Source organism: Gallinula chloropus (assembly GCF_964237585.1).
Source record: "Gallinula chloropus genome assembly, chromosome: 1".
Lineage (NCBI taxonomy): Eukaryota > Metazoa > Chordata > Aves > Gruiformes > Rallidae > Gallinula > Gallinula chloropus.
The window spans coordinates 118,674,759-118,696,613 of record NC_140085.1 but is presented as its reverse complement, the minus strand read 5'-3'; the positions used below and the strand labels follow the sequence as shown (position 1 = coordinate 118,696,613).

The window sequence follows — 21,855 nt, the reverse complement described above, 5'->3', positions numbered from 1 at the left end:
CTCACCCCCTACTGAGAACACAGAGATCTCCCTCCTCATTAACCACCCATGAAGAGTAGCTTCAACTGGTCCTAAAACATTGTGAAGAAAATAAGGAACATCTCCATCTGGGTGGCTTTGGCAGGGAAGACACATCTTGACCCAACTCAACTTGTCCTCTCTACATCCCCTCCAAGGCAAAGGGACATAGGTATCTCTGGGGGGAGCAGAAGCACAGGGATCACACAACATGGCTATGCTGGCCTCCACAGAGCAGCACAGAAAGGGAATCAGGTCTTCTACTGCAGAATCTTCGTTGCACCAATGCATATTAATGTCAATATGCCATCACAAGCACCACAAAACAGTTCTTCTGTCACCTCAGCACATCTCTTGCCTGGAAGAGTTACATGGCCAGCTGCCAGTGTGACATTCAAGCCAAGAGCTGCTTCTCTCCCTCCCTCTGCAGAAGTTTAGCTTGTACACAAGCCTCTTCCTACCTTGACTCCCACAACCTTTTTGTCTGTGCATGGAAGAACCTCCTCCTGAGCTACAGAGCCTCGTGGTCTACCTCCACTTTGTAGGTGCATGACCACACATCAGTCCCATGGTTTCTAGGACCTGCTCAGCCTGAGATAAATAGCAAGTGACAGCTCACTTGAGCAGATGCAGGCACAGCCCCATTCAGATGAGGAATGAACTTCAGAGCCTCACACCCAGTGTGTGTACATGATGTTTAAGTTGATTCCAGCAGGAAACATCAAGTAACTCTATCAGACCAAGACAACTTTATGCCTGTCATTTCTTAACAAATGTTTTGGGGACATGGCAGCAGCAGCGATCACAGGAAACAGTCGCTGTTAGGAGACAGCAGGGTTCCTGTCAGACCACAAAACACCATCAGTACCTGGAGGGATGTAGAGGCTGCACCTATGAGAAGACCCAGTGACTGAGCCACCAGGGATGTCATGGTTCCCAAGGCTGCAAAGAGGACAAACCGGAGTGCATCAGATGGCTGTGAAGTCATCCAGTATACAATGCTGCAGTAAGCCACAGGAAACATGATCTGCAAGGAGATACACTGGGGGTTAGTCCATGAAAGCCAAACATTCACTGTTACTTTGAATACAGTAATAACATGGGATTTCTTGATAGTCCACAGCTCTCAGCCTTGCCATTACATGACAGGGATGGCTGAGGAGAATAAATGTGTCTGCCACAGACTGTGATAACTCTCTTACTACTTGGGCATTAGAAAACAGACCTCACTCATTTTACAGCCCTTTTCAATTCATCTACTGCAAACAAAGCAAAGGTGGTCTGTTTATTAAAAAAATAGCGAATTGGGTCTTGGCTTTTGTGAAGTCCTGCTGTTTACTTTTAGGGTCCTTCTGATTTGGACCTGAAGCTTCATCACACACATAAGGACAGTTTCTCTACTATTCAGATGGATAAAATACCAGTACTGAACTTCTTGGCAAGTGGACTTGCTACAGTTCTTGTTTTATTGAAGAGTAGCACACATACCTGAAAAGGAACATCAGCCATGGTTTTGGCGAGATAGTAGGCTTTCAGGCTGTACCAGTAGTTCAGATGCTCTCTAAGAAATACTCCCATCTCAAGAGGAACTACAGAGAACACACATTAGTAGTTCAGGTTGTCAACGTGCAGTACTGTTGCACGTAACAACATAGTTTATCCATACCTAATCCTGCAGTCCCATAGTGGGACTGGAACTCTGAGACCTTTGGCAAACCAGAAGTAGTATCAATGATTTGCAATGAAATGTGAGGCCAACCTTCAGAGGTGTTCACTGTTTACACTATGTACCAGTCTACTCAGATAATCTGAACCTCCCTTAAAGAGGTTTTTTGAAAAAAAAGTGGTGTCAAAACTTCAAAAGAACCTGGTTCTTCCTTTTGGTCCAACAGGGAATCCTAAGTAACAGCATTCCCAGAGGAAGTATGGAACAAGTCCATACTGGAGCTTCTGACACCACATGAATACACTGATCTTATGCAGAAGTGATGACTTATAAGTCCTAAAGAAATTATTATATCCTCCCTAAGATGTAACCACAAGCTCATGACACAGCTGAGATGCACTGGCACATGGGGAAATCCCAGTCCAGGACTGCAACAGTGAACTGTCTGGGTTGAGAAAAACTGGCAAAATTGGGAAGAGAGGGGTGCCACTGGACAAACGTATCTCTGCGTGTCTCTACACTGCAGATTAGTGCAAGATCTATCCCCACACATGCATCAGAAGTAGAAGCACAAGTCCAATATTATCTTATGTAGAAGAGATCCATTACAACACCCTCCCAGCTCACTGCAACCACCTTCCCCATTGATGTAACAGTATGTTACAGTACTCACATGTAAGGACAGTTGGCATGAGCGCAGCAAACATAAGAAACAACATGGAAAAAAAGAGGAAGCCAGAGTTGCTGAGGACTTTCTTAGCTTCATTGCCAATGCCTAAGTAGAGCAAGCCGATGAGAAGTCCAATTCCAATGTGTGAGGTGATACGCAAGTGTGTCAGGACCTGTGAGCAAGGGAAGAGTAGTATTTCTGATCAGAATGCCTGGGCTCAACAACAATAACAGTATGACTGAAATCAGATACACAGATTGCAGAAAACAAGTACTTATGTCCAGAAGAACTTAAGACAGAAATGCTCATTTCTTACTGGCAAACTGGGCTTCTGCTAAGGAAAACTTACTGTAATGAGTGTCCCAGCATCAACCAGACACATGGCTACTACGGTACTGAAAATGTCTTCCTGTAATCACTGGTAGAAACTGCAAATGGTGTAACCTGACATCTTACTGCTTGACAATGTCATGGAGTCATTGACCTTCATTCATCAGTAGGAGAAGACTTTCTGACTAAAAGATAAATTTCCCAGAGCAGAAGAGAGTCAGAAAAGGTATTTCAGGCTTGTATTGACCAAACTACCTTGATAGGTAATAAATTAGCCTTCCATGCCTTCTCTGCAATACAGTATTTCACAACAGGTATGGAAGAATAAAAATAATACAATTTGGAAGAACTGTAAGCCTTTACAGTTGAGTTGGGCCGGGGAGGGAGGGTGCAAGGCAGGGAGGGAATCTTATAAACAACACGGTTCTTTAATCTATTCATCAGAAAATAAGTCACAGCTTCCCCTTTGTGGAGACAAGGAGAAGACCATATGATCCATGGTTAGTGCTCACACACCTCCAAGGCATGCTCTCCAACTGTACCAGAGACATTCTGATTGGCTAGTTGAGCAATGTGGAGACTGTGAAGCTGTATGTATGCTTTGGAGTACAAGACCCCTCACACATGAACATGCCACTTTTATTTTTGACCAAATATTTGGAACTAGACCAGATTTGCAAACTATTCCATATTGCAGGAAGGCAAAATTCACCAACTTCATCCTTGAATGATAGATGCATTATAATGTAAACCAGCAAGGGAGAAGAAAAAGTTACAGCAAAGAAATATGCTGGCCAAACAACAAATAATATATGTGGTCTGTAAATAAGGTGCTTCCTAACCACTAGAATTGGCTGGTTCTGCCATATCATCCCAACCAGAGTATTGGGGGAAACAGCTGACTCCTTTTGCTGTGGCACTGAATACAGACTTTCCCTTTCTGAAAGGGATGGAATAACAGTGGTTACATGACAGCAGAAGCCTCGACATAACGGTCCAGTAGATTTCTTCCAGGCCTGTAGTCCTCTGTGGACAGGTCTGCACTAGAAAGAGTAGTGTCCTAAAGAGATACCTGCTTGGGTCCAGCACAAAAGTAGTGTAGCTGCTCAGCTTACCCTGTCACAACAGTAACTTACTCATGTTGAGCCCCACATAGCTCAATGGCCTTTGGTTTCCAGCCTACCTCACCTTAATGCACCATGTGCCCACGAATAGAGATGTATCTTCTGGCTTTCCCCTTTTCTAAGGACAATCCTATCTAGAGGACATTTCAAACATCAATCAGACAATGTTAATAGTCCTATCTTTTAAATTCACAAATCAGTTACTTAGAGATAAGAAAAACTTTCTTGAGAAAGTCCCATAGCAATTTGTTAATGCAAACTAGGCACCTAAACATTTAATGAACATGAAAACTGAAGGGTTTGGGATTTTAAAAGGGGCTGTTTAACACTTTATTAACCTTACACCGCTCTGAAATTATTACCTCTGCCACCCTGAATTTTCTGGAAAAACTAATTTTGTGACACACCACTGCAACTTCCCACTGGCTTTTGAGTAGGATAAGTAACTGTACAAGGGACCTGCCAACACAGAGGGGGTTTGAGCTTTAGGTTTTTAGGCCAGACGCTTGTGAGTTCCTCTGAAGAAAACTGTTGTTCACAATGAAGATGGTACAGTTAATAGCAAGACTCAAAGATCAGTCTTGTTCCTTTGAAATTCTGCGATGATCTTCATGCAAGGGCTGTTGGACAGGACCTTTAAGGCTTATCACACTACCTCACAACCAACTGAATAGACCTTTTGGCTACAAAAGTTATTATGAAGGCAGTCTTACCGAATCCCTCATGATGGTGAGAAAAGTTCTTTTGAAGAGGATACAGAACTGGGTTAGGCAGCTGGCAGAGAAGCTGTGGCAGCCTTCTGTGGAGGACGAATCCTGCGGAAACACATAAAAGAATAAACTTCTTTCTTTGCAGTATCTTGCTTGGTTTTCATTCACAAAACCCCATTCTCATCAGCTGAATGTACCCAGAAACCTCCTCCGGTGACCGAGGATTCAAACTCTCCTCCTCCCCCCCTCAGCCACAAGCCATGCCTGTTAGTTGTGATATACAAAATACCTCTTCAGACGGCCGGTGCCAGAGGAAGGGATTCAACTCATTCTCACCACCAACATCTCTCTTGTAGTCTGTGTCACATATCCTCTCCCGTACTGCCCTTACCAGCCGGCTGTTCTGGTCTCCATATTCACCAGATGCTACTTCCATAACTAGGAAAAGCAGGAGGCAAATTACTGGTTTACAGCACTGACTAGCTATAAGCCTTATTACTAGATCCCCTTAATTCTGTAGCAGTGACAGAAACAGGAGTGATGTCTAGAGTGGGCTCTAAAATGCTACATGCAAATTCATATGCACACAAACGTCATTTGAATTTCTCTTCTGTAACTCTTCAGAGTTCACTCCATCCTGGAAGTTAAGTGAACCACTTTAGAGGAAAGGTGGTGAATATGGGGTAGTCTTGGTAATATAAAAAATGACACAAGTCTGTTTTCGTGGTCAACAATGAAAAAAACATCAATGCTTTTAGCTGTGTACCACCACAGCGGTATTGCTCAATATAAAAATCCCCACAATACTGGAGAATACTTTGAAAAGTAACTGAGATTAATTACTACAAAAGGGTAGCAAATGCGTTTCATCTTTCATTTCCTGGACCTGGACTTCCACCAGAGAGAAATATCCACTAAATTTTACCACTAGATGGCATTCAAATTACTTAGAAACAAATCTGAATAATTTTATTTTGAATACCTGTATGTACACACACACACTTATGTACAGAAGTATAAAATACACTATGGTTCCCCATTACCCTGAAGATGCTAATCAAATACAAAATAAACTACTCAAACTGTCCTTACCAAAATCTGCTGGATTGTGGTACGTTGGGCAATTCAGACCCAAATCTCTCAAGTAAGGGACTAGGTTTAATACCTTCCCACGGTAAATGCACTGACCTTGACTTAATACATAGAGCTGGAAAACAAGGCAAAGAAAAAGAAGAAAGAAAAAAGGGAAACGTGAAATAGTATCAAAATATTTGAACCTGCTACCTGTGTGACAGCAATCCATGAACCTAATGGGCTCTTCGTGTCCTTTTGGAAGATCTGTCACTACCTGGAACTACCTTTGCATGGAATTGCAACTAATGGAAAATGTAATGCCTAAGGTTTGAATTCTGCAAACATTCCCTCCAGGACTTAAAGCACATTAATAAAATTATTATTACTAGAATAATTCCATCCTTAGACACATGCTGAAAACAGGTAAGAAACTGTAGAGCTGAGACATCTAATTTCCACACATTATGGGTATTCTGGGCTAGGAGACAAGGCTGGTGAATGCAGGAGTGGAAGGAGAGGTGGAATATCAGATCAATGGAAAACAGCTTGATTTTTCTTACTTTTAGCCACACTACTGCCTTTAAATTAACCTCCTTGTCAGACTGGCAATCTGCAAGAGCCTGTTCATGTATGGTATATTAGGATTTCCATTAGCTCTCACAGGTCTAATTTAAATCTCCTAACATGATTAAAGAAAATTTAAATCTAACATAAACATGCATGGCCCACATCCTGTTGTTAGGTTGGAGAAAAGATCTCCAACTGACTTTATTAAAATTATTATTTCACATAAATAAAGTCTTCTGAATTTACACCTGTGTAGCTAGGATGAGAATGTGTACTAGCAGCATTGCAAATACTGTCACTAAAGTACTCCTGCTCTTAAATTACTGACTGCTCTGTGCCCAGGAGTAGTGGTGGGGGAAGGCATGAATATTTCAAGTTTGACAATCATGATTTCACAAACATACCAGCCAGATTCTTTAAAACCATTACAAGTAAATAATGGAAATGGTCCGAGAAGAATCAAAAAACATTATCAGGAAGTATATTTTGCTCCTGTTTATTTATTTTCTTTATTTAATTTGGCATCATAGACTGGAATTATTTATGGCTTTACTTAAAGAGTGTAGCCTTGAAAGCATAACCTCCCTAAACCACACATAAAGTATAAAGAGTTTGAGAACAGTACCTGATCAAACAACTCAAACAGTTTAGCACTGGGCTGGTGAATCGTGCAGATGATGGACCTGCCACCCTGGGCTAAAGCCTTCATCAGAGAGACAACCTGAAAACATGATGCACTGTCCAAGCCACTAAATAAAAAGAAAGAAGCATGTTTATCCATGGGTCCACAGGCACCACTCAGAACCAGCACACGTATTTTGCTACTTTGGTCTCTCATGATCATGCTTTTATAGATTTTCTCTGTAAAAGTTTAACTTTATCATATGCCAACCTTATGCTTGTATTTCTCCATCAGTCTTTTAATTAAGTTGGAAGCACGTCTGAGGATGAAAAATAAGAGTATTCTCAAATCTGCCTTAAGGGACTTCTGCATTTTAGGACTGCAGATTTAAATGCTCCCAACGTTAATGAACAGATACATATTCATAGCTCTCCCAGCCTCCTCCTAGACTGATCACAGAATCTGATTCTAAATATGCCACATTAATTATTAAAAGTCACACTTTAATATGCTTATATTTAAACTATCTTTGCTTGAAAAAGGAAACTCGTCCCACAATCTGGAAGTATTTTCCTCTCTTCCTTTCTGTTTCAGTTTGTGTCTCACTGAAAAATTATTTATAGTCCCATGGTTCAGTGGTTACAGCAGTGATCCAAGGGATTAAGTACCCAAATCAAATTATTTCTTGTGGCTGTACTCAGTACTTACAGGCACCACAAAATGAGCCTTTTCCAAGGACTTAGGGGTGAAAAACTGCAGTACTGCTGTAACACATGAAGCAGTATTTGTCTATCTTTAATTTTTGGCCTTGAAATACCTGGTTGGTTCATCAAAAAACATGACAGGGGGATTGTTCACCAGCTCCAAAGCAATGGCAAGGCGTTTTCTCTGGCCTCCAGAAAGACTCCCAGTCCTCGTATTGGCACATGTCAGCAAACCGAGGGCTGTCAATATTTCCTTCACCTAGAGGAAACACAACAATGTGTCATTTAAATTCATTAGCCCATAAGAAAAGCCACTTTACTGATTTTCATGGAGAATGCTAACTAGCTCATGACTTTGTTTCACCATCCATGCACAAAAGCCTTTTTCCACCATCTATTAGATTCAGTGGGGCTTAGCAGTCTACCATTTACTATTTTGACCCAAACTCTGTTTGTCTGACATGACTTGTCTCAGTAAAGAAGCTTGCTGGTAAAAATGGAGTGGAAATCAGTTCTTCTGCAGCACTCCTGGATACGGCACCCATGTCAAAAGAGCTTTGGAGCACATGAGGAGTTATTTATTACATGTTATAACAGCATGTGAGAAACTTCTAGCAGTAGAACTTTGTCTTTACAAGGAACCTTGTATTTACAAGTAACTGGAGAACTATAGAACAAAACTCAGTGCTTTCTATAGAGCAAGGACCTCCTCTTATGTCATCTGTTCTTCCCCCACAGCCTACTCTTTAACGCAGGGCCACTGATTTTAAGTGTTTTAATTCTCCTCAGAGCCAATTCAGGTGTCACACTACTCCCCACTGTTTGGGATTTCCTCAAGGCACAGCCTCAGGAAGGGCACAGCTTGTCCCAGGGACTTTGGAGGAAAAGGAGGACAATCCTAACCACTATGAATTTTTTATTTCAGTCATTGTAAATCTGGTCTGGTAGCCTTGTATGAAGAAAAATTGCTCTTGGGCATCAGTAAAAGCATGGGACATAAAATGGAGTGAACCCAAATTACATTGCTCATGCATTAAAAAATCTACAAGTTAGAAGGTAGAAAAAAACCCCAGACGTTTAACACTTTGTTGAAGAATAAGAAAAGGAATCTGTTACTTTTTAAACAGTTGCTTGGATGGAGACAGTTTTCCAGGAAGGGTGGTTAACATGTTAAAAACTGGTTAGACCAGCCAGGGCTTGACCCTTCACTTGTCCTCATTTTGATTTCCAGGAGCTACCTCTCTCAGCAAGACAGGGTGAAGAAAGAACAAAACCCACTATCCCTCATTCTAGGCCAGAAGAGCCCAGTTACCTCCTTCCTTCTGTCTGTATGAAGGATGCTATGTGACATGGGTAGCACAAACTATGTCAACTAGAAACATATACTATAGTTCACTGGAGGGTTTTTCACTTATCCAGGGTTTCAACAACGATCTGTAATCTTGCCAGTGCAAATGCATAAATTTGTACAATTTATATACATCTACCTTACAACTTACAACAATAAAATGAATCATCTAGTCCAGCAGAAGTCAGTAACACCAACCAGAAAATGACTGCCCTTCTAATACATGTTGAATGCACACAGCCCAGGTTTCTCCTCAGAGCTTTTTCATTACACTGACAGTGTGAACAAGTGAATTAACTTGCTTGGCCTAAAGTGTAAATGAATTAAAACTTTCAAAGCACAAACAAAATTACACCTGTTTCAAGCCTCCATCAGACAAAAAATTAGCTAAACCTGTATCTGGGGAAGAGCAGGAAGCCTCTCATGTTCCTGAGACAGCAGGCCACAACTTTACTGTGTCCATGCTCTGCTCCTACTCCTGTGTCCCAACATGTCCTCCTGCACAACTTGGTTTCAGTTGCATCCTGCAAGGTGGCTACTTCCAGTCACCTGCATGATCTCCTAATTTTCCCATGGAGGGTCTCCTCAGTGTGTGCCTTTGAGAGCACAAAATGCACCAGAATGAAGTCTCACCCTTTTTTCTATTTATGAAAAAGAACACTGAAAAGTCATGGATAGCTCAAAACTTGAATTTTACAGAAGTAAGTATAGCAAAAACATTGGGAGATTCCTATACCAATGGTAACTCCCTCTGCATTGGTAGCGCAGCTGAGATACTAAGCTGCTGGAAGACTTGTCCAGAGTAACATACACATCCCTAACACAGGGAGAAGAGCAGCCAGCTCTCTTGGAAGGTAAATCTTAGTGTTAATCATGAGGCCATGTTGTCAAATGAGCTCCATTAGCCCTCAACATAATCCCCACATATGAGAGGCTTCCACCTTGAGGAAGCAGTGTATGACAGATCATACTGTCTCCTTGTTGATGCTTGTCTCATGCGGGACTGAAACACAGCTTGAGGCCAACTAAAACACCTCCAAACACTTTCTGATCTATTGTTTCACTTTTCATGACTCTTTTGACAACACAAACCATCTCTGCTTTCATCATTGCCATTATCTTTTGTTTGTGTTTAGCTCCAGACATCATCCTCCCATAACCAAATTCAGTTGAGAAAGCTGCCTCATGCTCAAGGTGACATGTCAGAAGTCTCATTGTTTGGTCACACACCTACAAGGTATTTTCTTTAAAGGGCAGCCCTGTGTCAGATCAAATGATGGGGAGGATACATGGCAATTGGGTAGAGGAGCATGCTTCCTAGTGCAAGTCCAGCTGGGTTATAGGTCTCCATGGGCTAAAGCACATGAGGACTTCTCTCCCACTTCAGGGAAGTTTTATGTCTGCTGCAAGCAGGACAGTGCAGTAAATGTGCAAGGGTGAATTGTGCAACTCTTTCCCAGTGTTTTATAAAAGATACATGCTTAATTTAGCCTCATTTTCTACTTGTCCCAACCTTGATCACCCAACACAGCTTCAAAGTATTTTGGTATGTACCTTAACAGCAGCTGCATTAACTTTGTCCAGTGCATTACCTCATCCAGCCCATCAGCTTAGCTGTGAAGATCAATGTTTTCATGCAAGCACTGAAATTCATGTAGCAGTCAGAAGAACTGCTGGGTTTTTCATTAGTCCTTAGAACAATTAAGGCCTACACTCACCTTGCCAGACATGACTGATTTACCTCACCACACACAAGGTGCCTGAGCCCTCAGAAATGCATGTAAGAGAACCTAAGGTGCAAAGGTGGATTAAAAGGAATCCTATAAAACCTGTGGATTCATTTCAATAGGTCTTTTACAATTATCTACTTGGTCTCATACAGAAAGTAACTTTTGTAGACACTCTAGTCAACATTACCTCATGATACCTGTCAAACTTGAGGTTGTGATTTATTCTATCATTACAAGTCCGATGCAATTTGGTGTTAGACAAAAATGTCCACTTTACAGAGCTCACTTCACAGACCTCTTTGGCACCCTCAAAAATTCTCAGTTTGATGGACAGTATACATACCATTTCTCTCCTGCCTTCATCTTTCTCTTGAAGTTTCAGATGAGCAGATACCTGGAATGCAGTATGATGGAATTTGATTTTGAACTGGTCTGAAGCATGACAACTCGTTACAGTGAATGTCTCAGCACAACATCCCAACACAGTGCATAAGCTTCTTTCAACCCAGTCGTGAAAGTTTAAGTTGAACTATACTGTTCAAACCCCAAGCATCACACATGCCTGAGCAGTAGGTAACCAAATGCAATCTGACTGAAGCAATCTCTCAAGGATCTGACAAAAAGTCTATTAGAAAGGAAGACCATCCTGCAAGTCAAAGAGCTTGAGGGATGGGAAAATCAGGCTTTTTGCCTAGCCACTACCTCCCCAGGCAATGCTAGAATCACAGTTGTGTTGGGTCTGGCTGAGATGGAGTTAATCTCCTCACAGCAGCCCTCCCAGCACTGTGCTTTTATTGGTAGCCAGCACGGTGCTGGTAACTCCAGGATTTTGGGTACTGCTGAGCAGTGCTGGCACGGCATCAAAGCTGCCTCTCTCCATTATTTCCCCTGCCCCTTACCAGCAGGAGGGGAGCAGGCAAGATCCTGGGACACGGACAAAGCCAGGGCAGCTGACACAAACTGACCAAAGAGATGCTGCATAGCATATGATTTCATGCTCAGCAATAAAAAGAGAAAGGAGGAGGAAAAGGAGGGGGCATGTGTTATCTATGACATTTGTCTTCTGGAGCAACCGTTACACGTACTGAAGCCCTGCTTCCCAGGAAGCGGCCGGACATCGACTGCTGATAAGCAGAGAATAAATCTTTTGGTTTTCCTCTGCTCCCATGTGTGGCCTTTTGCTTTTCCTTTATTAACTGCCTTTATCTTGACCTGCGAGGGAGCATGGCTTGCTGGGCACCTGGCATCCAGCCAAGGACAACCCACCACAACCGTTTATTTCTGCTCCATCCATATCATAAGGACAACCAAAAAATTCTGCCATCCTCCAGGATGTGAACAAATGAGCACAGAAATAAATAATCCTGCGAAAAGATGTCATCTGCTGTCCTAAGAGGCAGCTCCACAAAACATTATGATTAACCCTTATTAGAAGCAATTAAACTGTTAAGTAATTATTTTTGTCAGAGCCTTGATTGATTAATTTAGACAGCAAGTATCATCTGGGCCCGATTTTACAAGAGTGGTCCTATGGGATTCTGACTACAATGTTCAAGTAAACAAAACAGAAGAAAAATTTCCTCACAGAGAAGAACCTTTGCAGAAAATAGTCACATAAAAACTACAGTGATGTCTTTTGGCTTTAAAAATTGTCAATTGATGCTGGCACACAGTAACTGCAACCTTAGGCTTATTTTGATAACATCCTCTGAGAAGAACTGGCTTTCTTCTCAAACTGAGCCACAGGCACTTCTAGACAGATTGGTTAAGCTGTCAATTAGTAAAGTTCTTGATGATATGAAAATCAGTAAGAAGAAGTTACATTGCCAGTAAGTCTTGAGACTACTCCATTCCTTTTGTTTTCCTGTGAAGAACTGGAAGATATTTTATACAATGCCGTTAATAAAGAAAATAAAGGCACAAGGAGAAGCAGCAAAGAGACATGCTCAAGTCTCTCTGACTGCACTTCACAGTCAGAACATGGGAGATGGAGAGAAAGGGAGAGACAAGGTTACTCAGGCACTACCCAAGAAGAAAGATGATGACCTCAAAGACTCCTTCTATGCAGAACTGCAGGTTCCTTTCTCTGGGAAGTCTAAGGAGTACAGCCTTAGATCTCCCTAATGAAAATGAAAGCAATAAATCTAAAGAAGCTCAGAATAACCCTGTAAGGATGAGCCTGAAATGGAATTCAATGCTTCATTGAAGTCCAAGCCCTTTCACTGAGTTGGATAAAGTAGTGATAATGGCTTGTACCAGGAGTAAGAACGTGCACAATACACAGAGATTTTTCCATTTTCTTCCACCCAAATAAATCAGAGCAAGGAAAAAAAATCTCACCATCATAGCTTCCTGGACAGTTAGATGAGGGAGGAGCATGTCATCTTGCATGATGTAGCAGGAGACTTTGCGAAAAGAGCGCAGGTCACGAGGCTGCCCATTGATCAGAATTTCTCCCTTCATTCCTGTCTCTCTGAAACGGACCAAGAAAACAGCCAAGGGTGAATCCTGCCTTCACTTGTGCTGCCACAGGCCTCAGTATGTGGAATTCTTAGGTCACTATTGCCCACTATGGAATAAAACTGATACAGTGGATAGAAATGGATTTATTTTATTATGTAGGAAGCTTCACATAATGTTGCTAAAAATTTTATTCGTTAGTACAAAATGTGAGCTGTCTTAAATGAATGTCTGAAAAAATACCAAGCCATTGAAGTGATCTTTTTTGTTTCTTTGTTTCTCTATCCTGTTACTTATGCCCTAATGACAACAACACAGAGACACTTTGTATTTGCCCATACAATAGGAGGGATTCAGGAAGATGAACCCCAGTCACTTCACACACTGCTGCTTGGTCAAGAAGACATCAGCGTTATGAAAGCAGTAACTTTAAAAAGGGTCACTTTTTTCAAGTGTTTATAAAAAGTGATTTAAAAAACATCACAAACATAAAACACTGAGTCAGATTTATTACACAGCTGTTACACAGCTAGAAAGGAGACCTTTTTTTGGTGTTTTGGACTTTACATTGCTTCCTATTTTTGGATCTGACTTGTTAACAGATAAATCCTAAGTGACCAGAACAGAGAAAAGCAGAAAAAAAACCCCAGAAGAGTAAGAATACAATTCAAAATCAGTGGGATTTCTACAAAGTTGTTTTCTACAAACCTGGGTTAAGATTTATTGTGCTTTTGTCTCCAAAAAGCCATTGGGCTGGATGATCTTAACTTACTTGGGATTTTCATTGTTACTGACCTGTATCCTGCCAGAATGTTCATGAGTGTTGACTTCCCAGCTCCTGAAGGACCCATAATTGCAACAAGTTCTCCACTGCTGAACTTCCCTGAAATTCCTTTCAAAAGGGTCTTGTAACCTGAAAGAAGAAAGAGAAGTTCACTGAACCCTTTACAATCACATCTGGTGAGCAATGAAAGTTTATTTCCTCTAAATAGTGACAAGTAGGCACTACCAAGTACCTGCTGAGAGAATGAAAGATCAGCATGCTGCAGTAACTATCAAAAGCCAAACTCTGAGTGGGACCAGCAACCTCCTCCCACTACACAAGTAGTATGGTGGGATTACAGGATCACACATTCTTGATTCACTCTAGGAAAATTTTCAAACAGAGCTATGAAGACTTGCAACTGTTTTCTGTGTGTCTGTATTTTACTCAGATGTGGGTGTCTCTGTTACCATATCTAATACTCCACAGCTAATGTAACTCCACAGGCTCGGAGCAGAATGTTCTCCAATCACTGCAGCTTCAGTGACAAAACTCTTCCCTTCCACCAAAACAACAAAAACTTCCCATAGTGTGATAGCCACGATCTCAAAGGCAAAGTCCTCTCTTTGGTTTGTTCTGCACTAGAAGAGGCATGACAAGCAAAAGGAGACATACAAGAAAGAAAAACCTCCTTCATTCTCATACCATAAGGACTCTCTTAGCCTAAGAACTCTAAAGACTTTTCTAGACAGGGAGATGCAACACAATAACTCTGGAAAAATAATTCCAAGGGAAATCATTATTCCATATTAAGTACATGCAGGTTTTTTTCTTGTTTAGATTAATCCACTTCAGAAGATGATGCTACAGTAAATATGTCCTCAGGCAGAGCTGTTCTAGAATAACCACACCACCAACTTGAAACATCTCACCTGAATAAAATACCTTTGTCAGTAAACCTTAATTTAACCCCCCAATCACCATGTTACTGTAGGTATAAGCAAACTGGACTCCAATGAGAAATCCAGATTCAGGCTTAGTCACACCCACTTTGTCCTGATTGATCCCCATTTTACAGCATAAAGATTGGGTGAGAGGGGTGGACAGAATCCTGACCAGCATTTATATTTTTCAAGATCTTTTTCCCCTGCATTATTTTTTCTTTCTTAGTCTATTTTAATCAGCAGTGCTTTTAGGTAAAACTTCAAGAATAAAAAAATGTTAATTTGGTGTCAAAAAGAAATTTTTTATGTTGCAAATTTTCTGTAATTAAATTTAAACCAAAACAGAAGGGTGGAAGATCCATTTAGGTGTAGCGCTGGGATTTGGCAATCCTTTTTGCTATATTCGTGTATATGCAGGCAGCATTTATATTCCACATGTAAACTTTCTCAGTGCTGTGATTATCATTAACATAGGTTGTAGGTGGAATGTTGAAATGGTGTAAAAAAGTAATGTTGTCTTCAAGCTCCTAGAAAATCAGTGGTGGATTATTTTCTTCTGATTTTTCTTTCTTCCTAACTCCATTATTTCTTGTTTTCCTTTCATCCCCGCTTAGTATTATCTTTAAATTTTCTTTTCTTTAGTCTCAATTCACATTACTTCAATGCCACAGGCATCAAATTTTTGCATCAAAAACATTAATGTCATGCTGTCATCAGATCTTCCAAATCTGCAGACAATACTCTTCTTTGAGCATCCCCTAGCCCAGGAGGAAAGCAGTAGTCACAAAAAAGTCTCTCTACAAATAATTAATCCTACTGTTTTCATGGCAAATGTCCTAGAAAGCATAGCTGACCAAATGTATCAAAATAACAGTTTGCTTGACTGCCTTTTTTTTTTTTTTAATGGGACAGCAATTTTTCACTCTAAAATCCTGTCCTGAACCTGAACAAAGCAACTTGCTTGGATGCTACAAGACCTCATGGGTACAAAAACAATAGTAAGAACACAAGCAAGTACAATCTATCAAAAAGAACAGCTATTTCAAAGAGAGAAATCTGTGGCACCCCAACAAGGTCTAACAAGCTTCTCCTTCACACTTCACACTTTTGCAAATCAAAATTTGAAGGAAAAGCACTGGAAAGAGACCAGATCTTTCAAACATGACATTATTTACTAAATGAGACCTACAGAGAAAAAGTTCTTCATACTACCCCTTCTCTGCCAATGAGGACCAGCTACCTTCCAAGCCTATGATGTCACTCAAACATTAGATTGTACCAATGTTTGCATTATGCACACATGCACCACACACACATGAGTTATCTGCAGGTGGGAAACTCTTTCTCATGCTGGTCAAAAGCTGGCCAAGGTGCCCTGCCATTAACTTCTACTGGCACAGGCTTTCTTCCACTGGGTCCCACACGCAGTGCACAGGGTAAAGTACTCATTGGTGTCTGTCTCTATTCCCTGTCTGCTCTGCAGAGTTCAACGTGACAGAAGATCACACATTAATGCCACTACAAAAATTTCTATTATATGGGCTTGTTCTGACCCGAATTTCCAGGGCAAAGGGTTCTTGCCAGGGTTCCATAACAGTCAGCCCATTGTGAGTGCCAAGAACCAGGCAGTAAATATTGTAAATTTAAAGGGGAGGCATAAAAAACGTGTACAACCATGAATACTGAGAGAGGTACACCTAAAATACACAGCCACTGTCTGAAAACACGTATCAACATATGCATCACTGCCTACAATTAAACCCCTACCTCTCAAAACATAAGACTGAGAGATTTAACATCACGTCCATTAAAGACACTTTTCCAAACATAATTTCACAAGTGATAATAATTGTCAACGGAGTACCTTCCCCACCATTACCTGCACTTGTTTCTGCCCCTCTGAAGGAGATTTCCATATTAAGTATCCTGCACACCACATTAAATCAGAGCAGGACACATCTCTGCAACTCATTTGCAAAACAATAGAGGAACATGATTAAAGAAGAAATAGAAGAAACTATGAATTTTAGATCAGGATCCCAATCATTGGCACTTTAAGTTGCTAAAACTCAAAACCATCTCTTCTTTTGAGTGGAAGCACATAAGAAGCCTTTCTAGTACAAAGGTTAATTTAGCAAACAGACAAAAAGGTTTTACACTGTGGCAGTTAGCATGGTGCCCAGTATAATCCTTTATAAGGAATTAAACTCCCTAAGTAACTACAGTCTTCTCTTTCAGAATATTGAGGCTAATCTTCAACTGAATCAGTTGACCTAAAACTTCTATACTGGGCCACATGTCTTTCACGAGAAACAGATTATGCATTTGCAGGGGATTGTGTTCTTACAGTACAGGGACCGTTTCATATCCATCTGCTGTATATTTGGAATTCCTGACCACCTTCAATGCAGATTTACCTGGCCTACCTCATTTTCCTCAGGTGACCACTTCATGATCTGTGCAGCAAGGAGTTTCTGTACCACAGAGTTCAACGAAAGGCTGAACCTCGAAGAAAACTCACCACTACCACTGATGCATACTGCGGGCCTTTCGGTTCAAGCACCACAGCGGCTTGACTTCCAGCAAGATCGAGTTTAGCATCATGTATTTCAAGTATTTCTATTAAAACTCTTCTGATTTACAATTATACCAGTTTTGAAAAATTATTTAAAATAGGAATTTGTCAACAAGACATTAATACACCATCATCAACCAGAACAAGCACTCAGCAACTTCCTTAGTCCAACCCACTAAGCGTAGTACTGAAAGTAAGAAATCAAAACTGAAACAGAAAATTCAAGCAATGCAAACATTTTTGGTGTTAATTTCACCTCACATTACATACTAGCTTCACTTCAGAAGCAAAATTTATTCCATTTTCCCATGTTAGGATTTGCCACGAAAAGCTAACTCCAGGCACTGTGATACCAGACCAGACTCACAGCCAGAAACACACGACTGGCCTGAGCAGACCCCCATTCAAGAGGAGGATTCCACTCACACCCAGGCTGCAACACAGAGCCCACAGCAGCCCCTTGTTTAATGAGGTGATTAAGGGTGATCTCTTGTATTGATGAAGATACTAAGGCAGTTTGTGTTGCTCAAGTCACCAAAATTTCTGCTATTCTAATGGATTCAGCAAGGGAGAAATGTGTTGATGGCATTATTTGCTTCCTCGTGGACTTTGTACAGAGATTTCTGGGGAGATCTGGAAAGAACCACCCCCTCTCCACGCTTAGAGTAGGAGCGCATGCTTCAGGATGTGTCTGAATCAGCACCAAAAAAAAACCCATAACAAAAACTCACTCCTACCCTTACAGTGAATTTCCTCAGGTAAGTAACATCTCTAGGTTTTTACTACAGTGCTTCATTCATTTGCATTTCATTGCCAGCAATATACTCATTTGATACTCAGAGAAATGTCACAGACTCCTAGAAGTTTCTAGGTGTTGCAGCCTAATTCTGCATCCATCAATAGGCACCAAGAGCCTGTGTCAGGTCCCTGGTGAGCGTGGCAGGCTTTCCCTGCTGCAATTACTGCAGGAGTTGCCCTTTCCAATATATCTGAACTGTTTCTCTTTCATCACAAGCTCTTCTGGAGGTACGAAACAGCTGTTGGGACCCTCCAAGTACCACTGGCCTGAAACTACTCAAAGGCTTCTCAGAAAATTCACTATAGCATATAGGACTGCCCAGAGAGGTTGTGGAGTCTCCTTCTCTGGAGACATTCAAAACCTACCTGGACAGGTTCCTGTGTGACCTAATCTAGGTGATCCTGCTTTGGCAGGGGGGTTGGACTAGATGATCTTTTGAGGTCTCTTCCAGCCCCTAACATTCTGTGACTCTGTGACTCTGTAACAGGATTGGGGGGAAAAAATAAAATATAGATATATATATATATGTATATATGACTGAAAACCGAGCCACACAATAAGTGGCATTTTGCACTTAAAAGTCAAAATCAAAGACATTGCAACCTGCTTTTGCCACACTTCCTAACGGTTGTCCAGTACAAACGCATTAACTCTTTATTAAAAATTTTTATACAAGTGCTATATTTCATCTTTATGTGCTGCTTTTTTAGATGGCATGTGATTTACTACTGCTCAGAAACATCCAGTAAAGAAATACAGAAGATCCTCGGGCAAGTACTATGGTTCTGACCTACTTCCAAAAAGCAATATACTTTTTACACAGGAATTTAAGTACACAAATTTATTCATTTACAGTACCAGCAATCACGATGAGAAACCACAGCCAATTCTTGGCACTGTACATTGACCCTGTTCCATTGAAGAAACTCCATTCTATTCTAAAATTTATAGGCTTATTTCTCATTTCCTCTTACTTCAACTAAAAAAAAAAAGCAAACAAACAAAAACCCCACAAAACCAACAAACCAACAAAACATGTCAAAGTCCAGGGAATTCTCTACCCCAAAACCCAAATAACCAAGTGGAATGAAGGTGCCATACCCACGTCTTTCCCCTTGAGGCAAGAGTAGAGAGTCTGCTATTACAGAAAAATGCTCCTAGCAAATCTGTCTTTGCTGCATCCCCCAAGATCCACCATCCCCACACCCCCATGGCTAACAACCCCTCCCTGGATTACCTACTGCGCAACAACGCAAGAAAGGGAAAACCAGCCTAAACAGGTTGTGTGTCATGTTAAAAGGTTAGTGATTTATACGTGAGAGAAAGAGCTCGCAGAAGTCCATCCAGACATGGAAAACATCCTCATGATATCTGGCAGACTTTTCATTTGCCAGGCCTTTAGATTTATATCAGAAGACTGAACAGCTGGGGAATGCTGGCAGAAGCTCTGCAGAGAAGCACAAGATGAGAAACACACACACATGCAGAGATAACAACCCAAGGCCAGATTTACAGTAGAAGCATTTGTAGATGTAATCAAACACTAGCTAGGAAACATACTTCATCAATTTTACACCAGCAAAAAGCCTTTCCCAAACATGTAGAATGCAAATATACCAACAAAATACTCGTCTCATCCTTCTCAACCTGACGTTCACTTTCTGCATCAGTCTTTGCTCACTTCTGAGAAAAAGCCACCATCATAGCAAAACATCTACGTGTTTACTGCTAGAGACTACACCAATCTGCTTCACCTAACAGTTAAGTTAAGCAAGGAGTTGCAGCAGAGACTCCTGTGAAGTTCTAGGACAAAGCTACCCCATTATCGAATGAGAACCCCCAGGGAGTTTCTCTGGGTCTCCTCCTGCTTTAATTCCCCTGCTCCCCCTTGCAGTGAGTAAGAAGGTTCCTAATCCCCAAAAGCAATCATGCAGTTAGAGAAGGACAGCAGGTTGGCACTGCAGAGCAGAGGGCAGTGACCGTAAGTATCCTGCATCTATTGTGCTACTTTCTGGAGCACACAGTCACGACCACATAGAATATTTGCACATGAAAAGAAGTGCAGGTTCCTCTTCTTTGCACATAAATAACTGCATGCAAATTAGTTCCTGATGATTTACGGTTCCATTTCACAACTCAGCAGTCACAGAGCCATCCAGTCTGTGTATGTAAGCATGATAGCCGTACATACAAGCTGTGTGGTGACTCGTAGCCATTGCAAGGTTGTGGTCCAGCTTGTGGGTTTGGGGCTATTCAGAGCCAACAGTTTCAGAAGCAGCTTAAAGCAACAGAAGATGGTATGGCTACTGAAGGGGGCAATGTCCTTTGTTGTCTCTTCCCAGGGCAACTTCCCCTCACTTTTCCTGATCTAGCTTTCAAACGTGACTATGCAACCAGTGAGGAGAGCAAACCCATCCACCTGGAAACCATTTCCTCAGAAATTAAGAACAAAGAAGGTTTGTTTCCAGCTGTCTGGGCTGCAGGACTGTCACTATCAGGACACAGGGATGGCATGGTTCACAAGCAGGGTGGGAGGTGGGACAGCTCTTTCAGCACCTGGGAACCTTCCAGCAGTTTGTGCCACCCAGGAATCTGACTCTTGAGATTCCTTTTCTTTTCCATTCTGAAACACAAATAGGCATTATGGTTAAACCAAATCCCCCTCTATGGACAATTCATGCTGTGGCATTCATAGAATCCTAGAATGGTTTGGATTGGAAGGGACCTAAACCACCATCTAATTCCAACCCCCCCGCCATGGGCGGGGACACCTCCACTAGATCAGGTTGCACAAAGCCCCATCCAACCTGGCCTTAAACACCTCCAGGGATGGGGCTTTTGCAGCCTCTCTGGGCAACCTGGTCCAGTGCCTCACTACCCTCATAGTAAAGAATTGCCTCCTAATGTCTAATCTAAACTCACCCTCTTTCAGCTTGAAGCCATCGCCCCTTGTACTATCACTGCACTCCCTGGTGAACAGTGCCTCTGCCACTTTCCTGTAGGACCCCTTTAAGTATTGATAGGCCATAATTAGGTCTCACCGGAGACTTCTCCTTTCCAGGCTGAATTCAAACCATTTCATTCCAAATGGGACTGCTTGCTTGTTTTATTTTAATATAAAATAAGAAAAAATAAATCACTTTCCAATGATAAGATTAAGAAACTTGGGGCTTCACACTTAAACCAAAGTTAGTTCAAAGCCAAGCTGTTTCCCTAAATTGACATAACACCAGAGAGATGCTTCCTGAGTATTTCTAACACTGTTACGAACCAGCCAGGACACTCTGTTCCCACCTGCAAGAAGAGTACTGAACACTGTCCTCTCAATGGTATGGACAGGTTTGTTAATGTTTAACTCAGCCTGTAGATCATCAGATGAGAAGGATTATCTATTTCAACCGATAATTATTAAAGTAATTTGATCTTTAAGAAACTCTCAATGTGGATTATTTAAATGGTTGTTTCTTTTCCATGCTCTTCACTGAGCTCCAACAAGCTTAAGTCAAAGTAATCTACAGGTACACACCATACTTGGGAAGAACAAGGGGCATCTTTTAACTTGAACATGTGTGGGACAGAAACAGCCTTCCTTACAGAGTGAAAAAATATATTGTTTTAACAATAGGAGCTTTCCTAACAGTATATTGGCCTGAACTGTACCTCTGTAAAGCCTGGGGGCCAAAGTCACACTAGAAATAATAAACATCTTTAAGGTAACTGTCTACCAAATAAAATTTGTATGTAAACTCAG

At 41.3% G+C, this 21,855-nt stretch overlaps 1 protein-coding gene across 2 annotated transcripts in view; it reads right to left on the bottom strand.

Annotated features, from left to right (window-relative positions):
- Positions 1 to 21,855, bottom strand: part of ABCG1 (ATP binding cassette subfamily G member 1) — a gene marked incomplete at both ends in the record, with an annotated part of 53,171 nt that overhangs the window by 1,968 nt on the left and 29,348 nt on the right. For both annotated transcript variants that reach the window (XM_084271928.1, XM_084271929.1), the window contains 11 exons: positions 887 to 1,045; positions 1,507 to 1,607; positions 2,358 to 2,526; positions 4,522 to 4,623; positions 4,808 to 4,956; positions 5,611 to 5,725; positions 6,785 to 6,908; positions 7,599 to 7,744; positions 10,907 to 10,957; positions 12,904 to 13,036; positions 13,819 to 13,936. In XM_084271928.1, the coding sequence (XP_084128054.1) occupies positions 887 to 1,045; positions 1,507 to 1,607; positions 2,358 to 2,526; positions 4,522 to 4,623; positions 4,808 to 4,956; positions 5,611 to 5,725; positions 6,785 to 6,908; positions 7,599 to 7,744; positions 10,907 to 10,957; positions 12,904 to 13,036; positions 13,819 to 13,936 (1,367 nt within the window). The remainder of the gene's footprint in view (positions 1 to 886; positions 1,046 to 1,506; positions 1,608 to 2,357; positions 2,527 to 4,521; positions 4,624 to 4,807; positions 4,957 to 5,610; positions 5,726 to 6,784; positions 6,909 to 7,598; positions 7,745 to 10,906; positions 10,958 to 12,903; positions 13,037 to 13,818; positions 13,937 to 21,855) is intronic.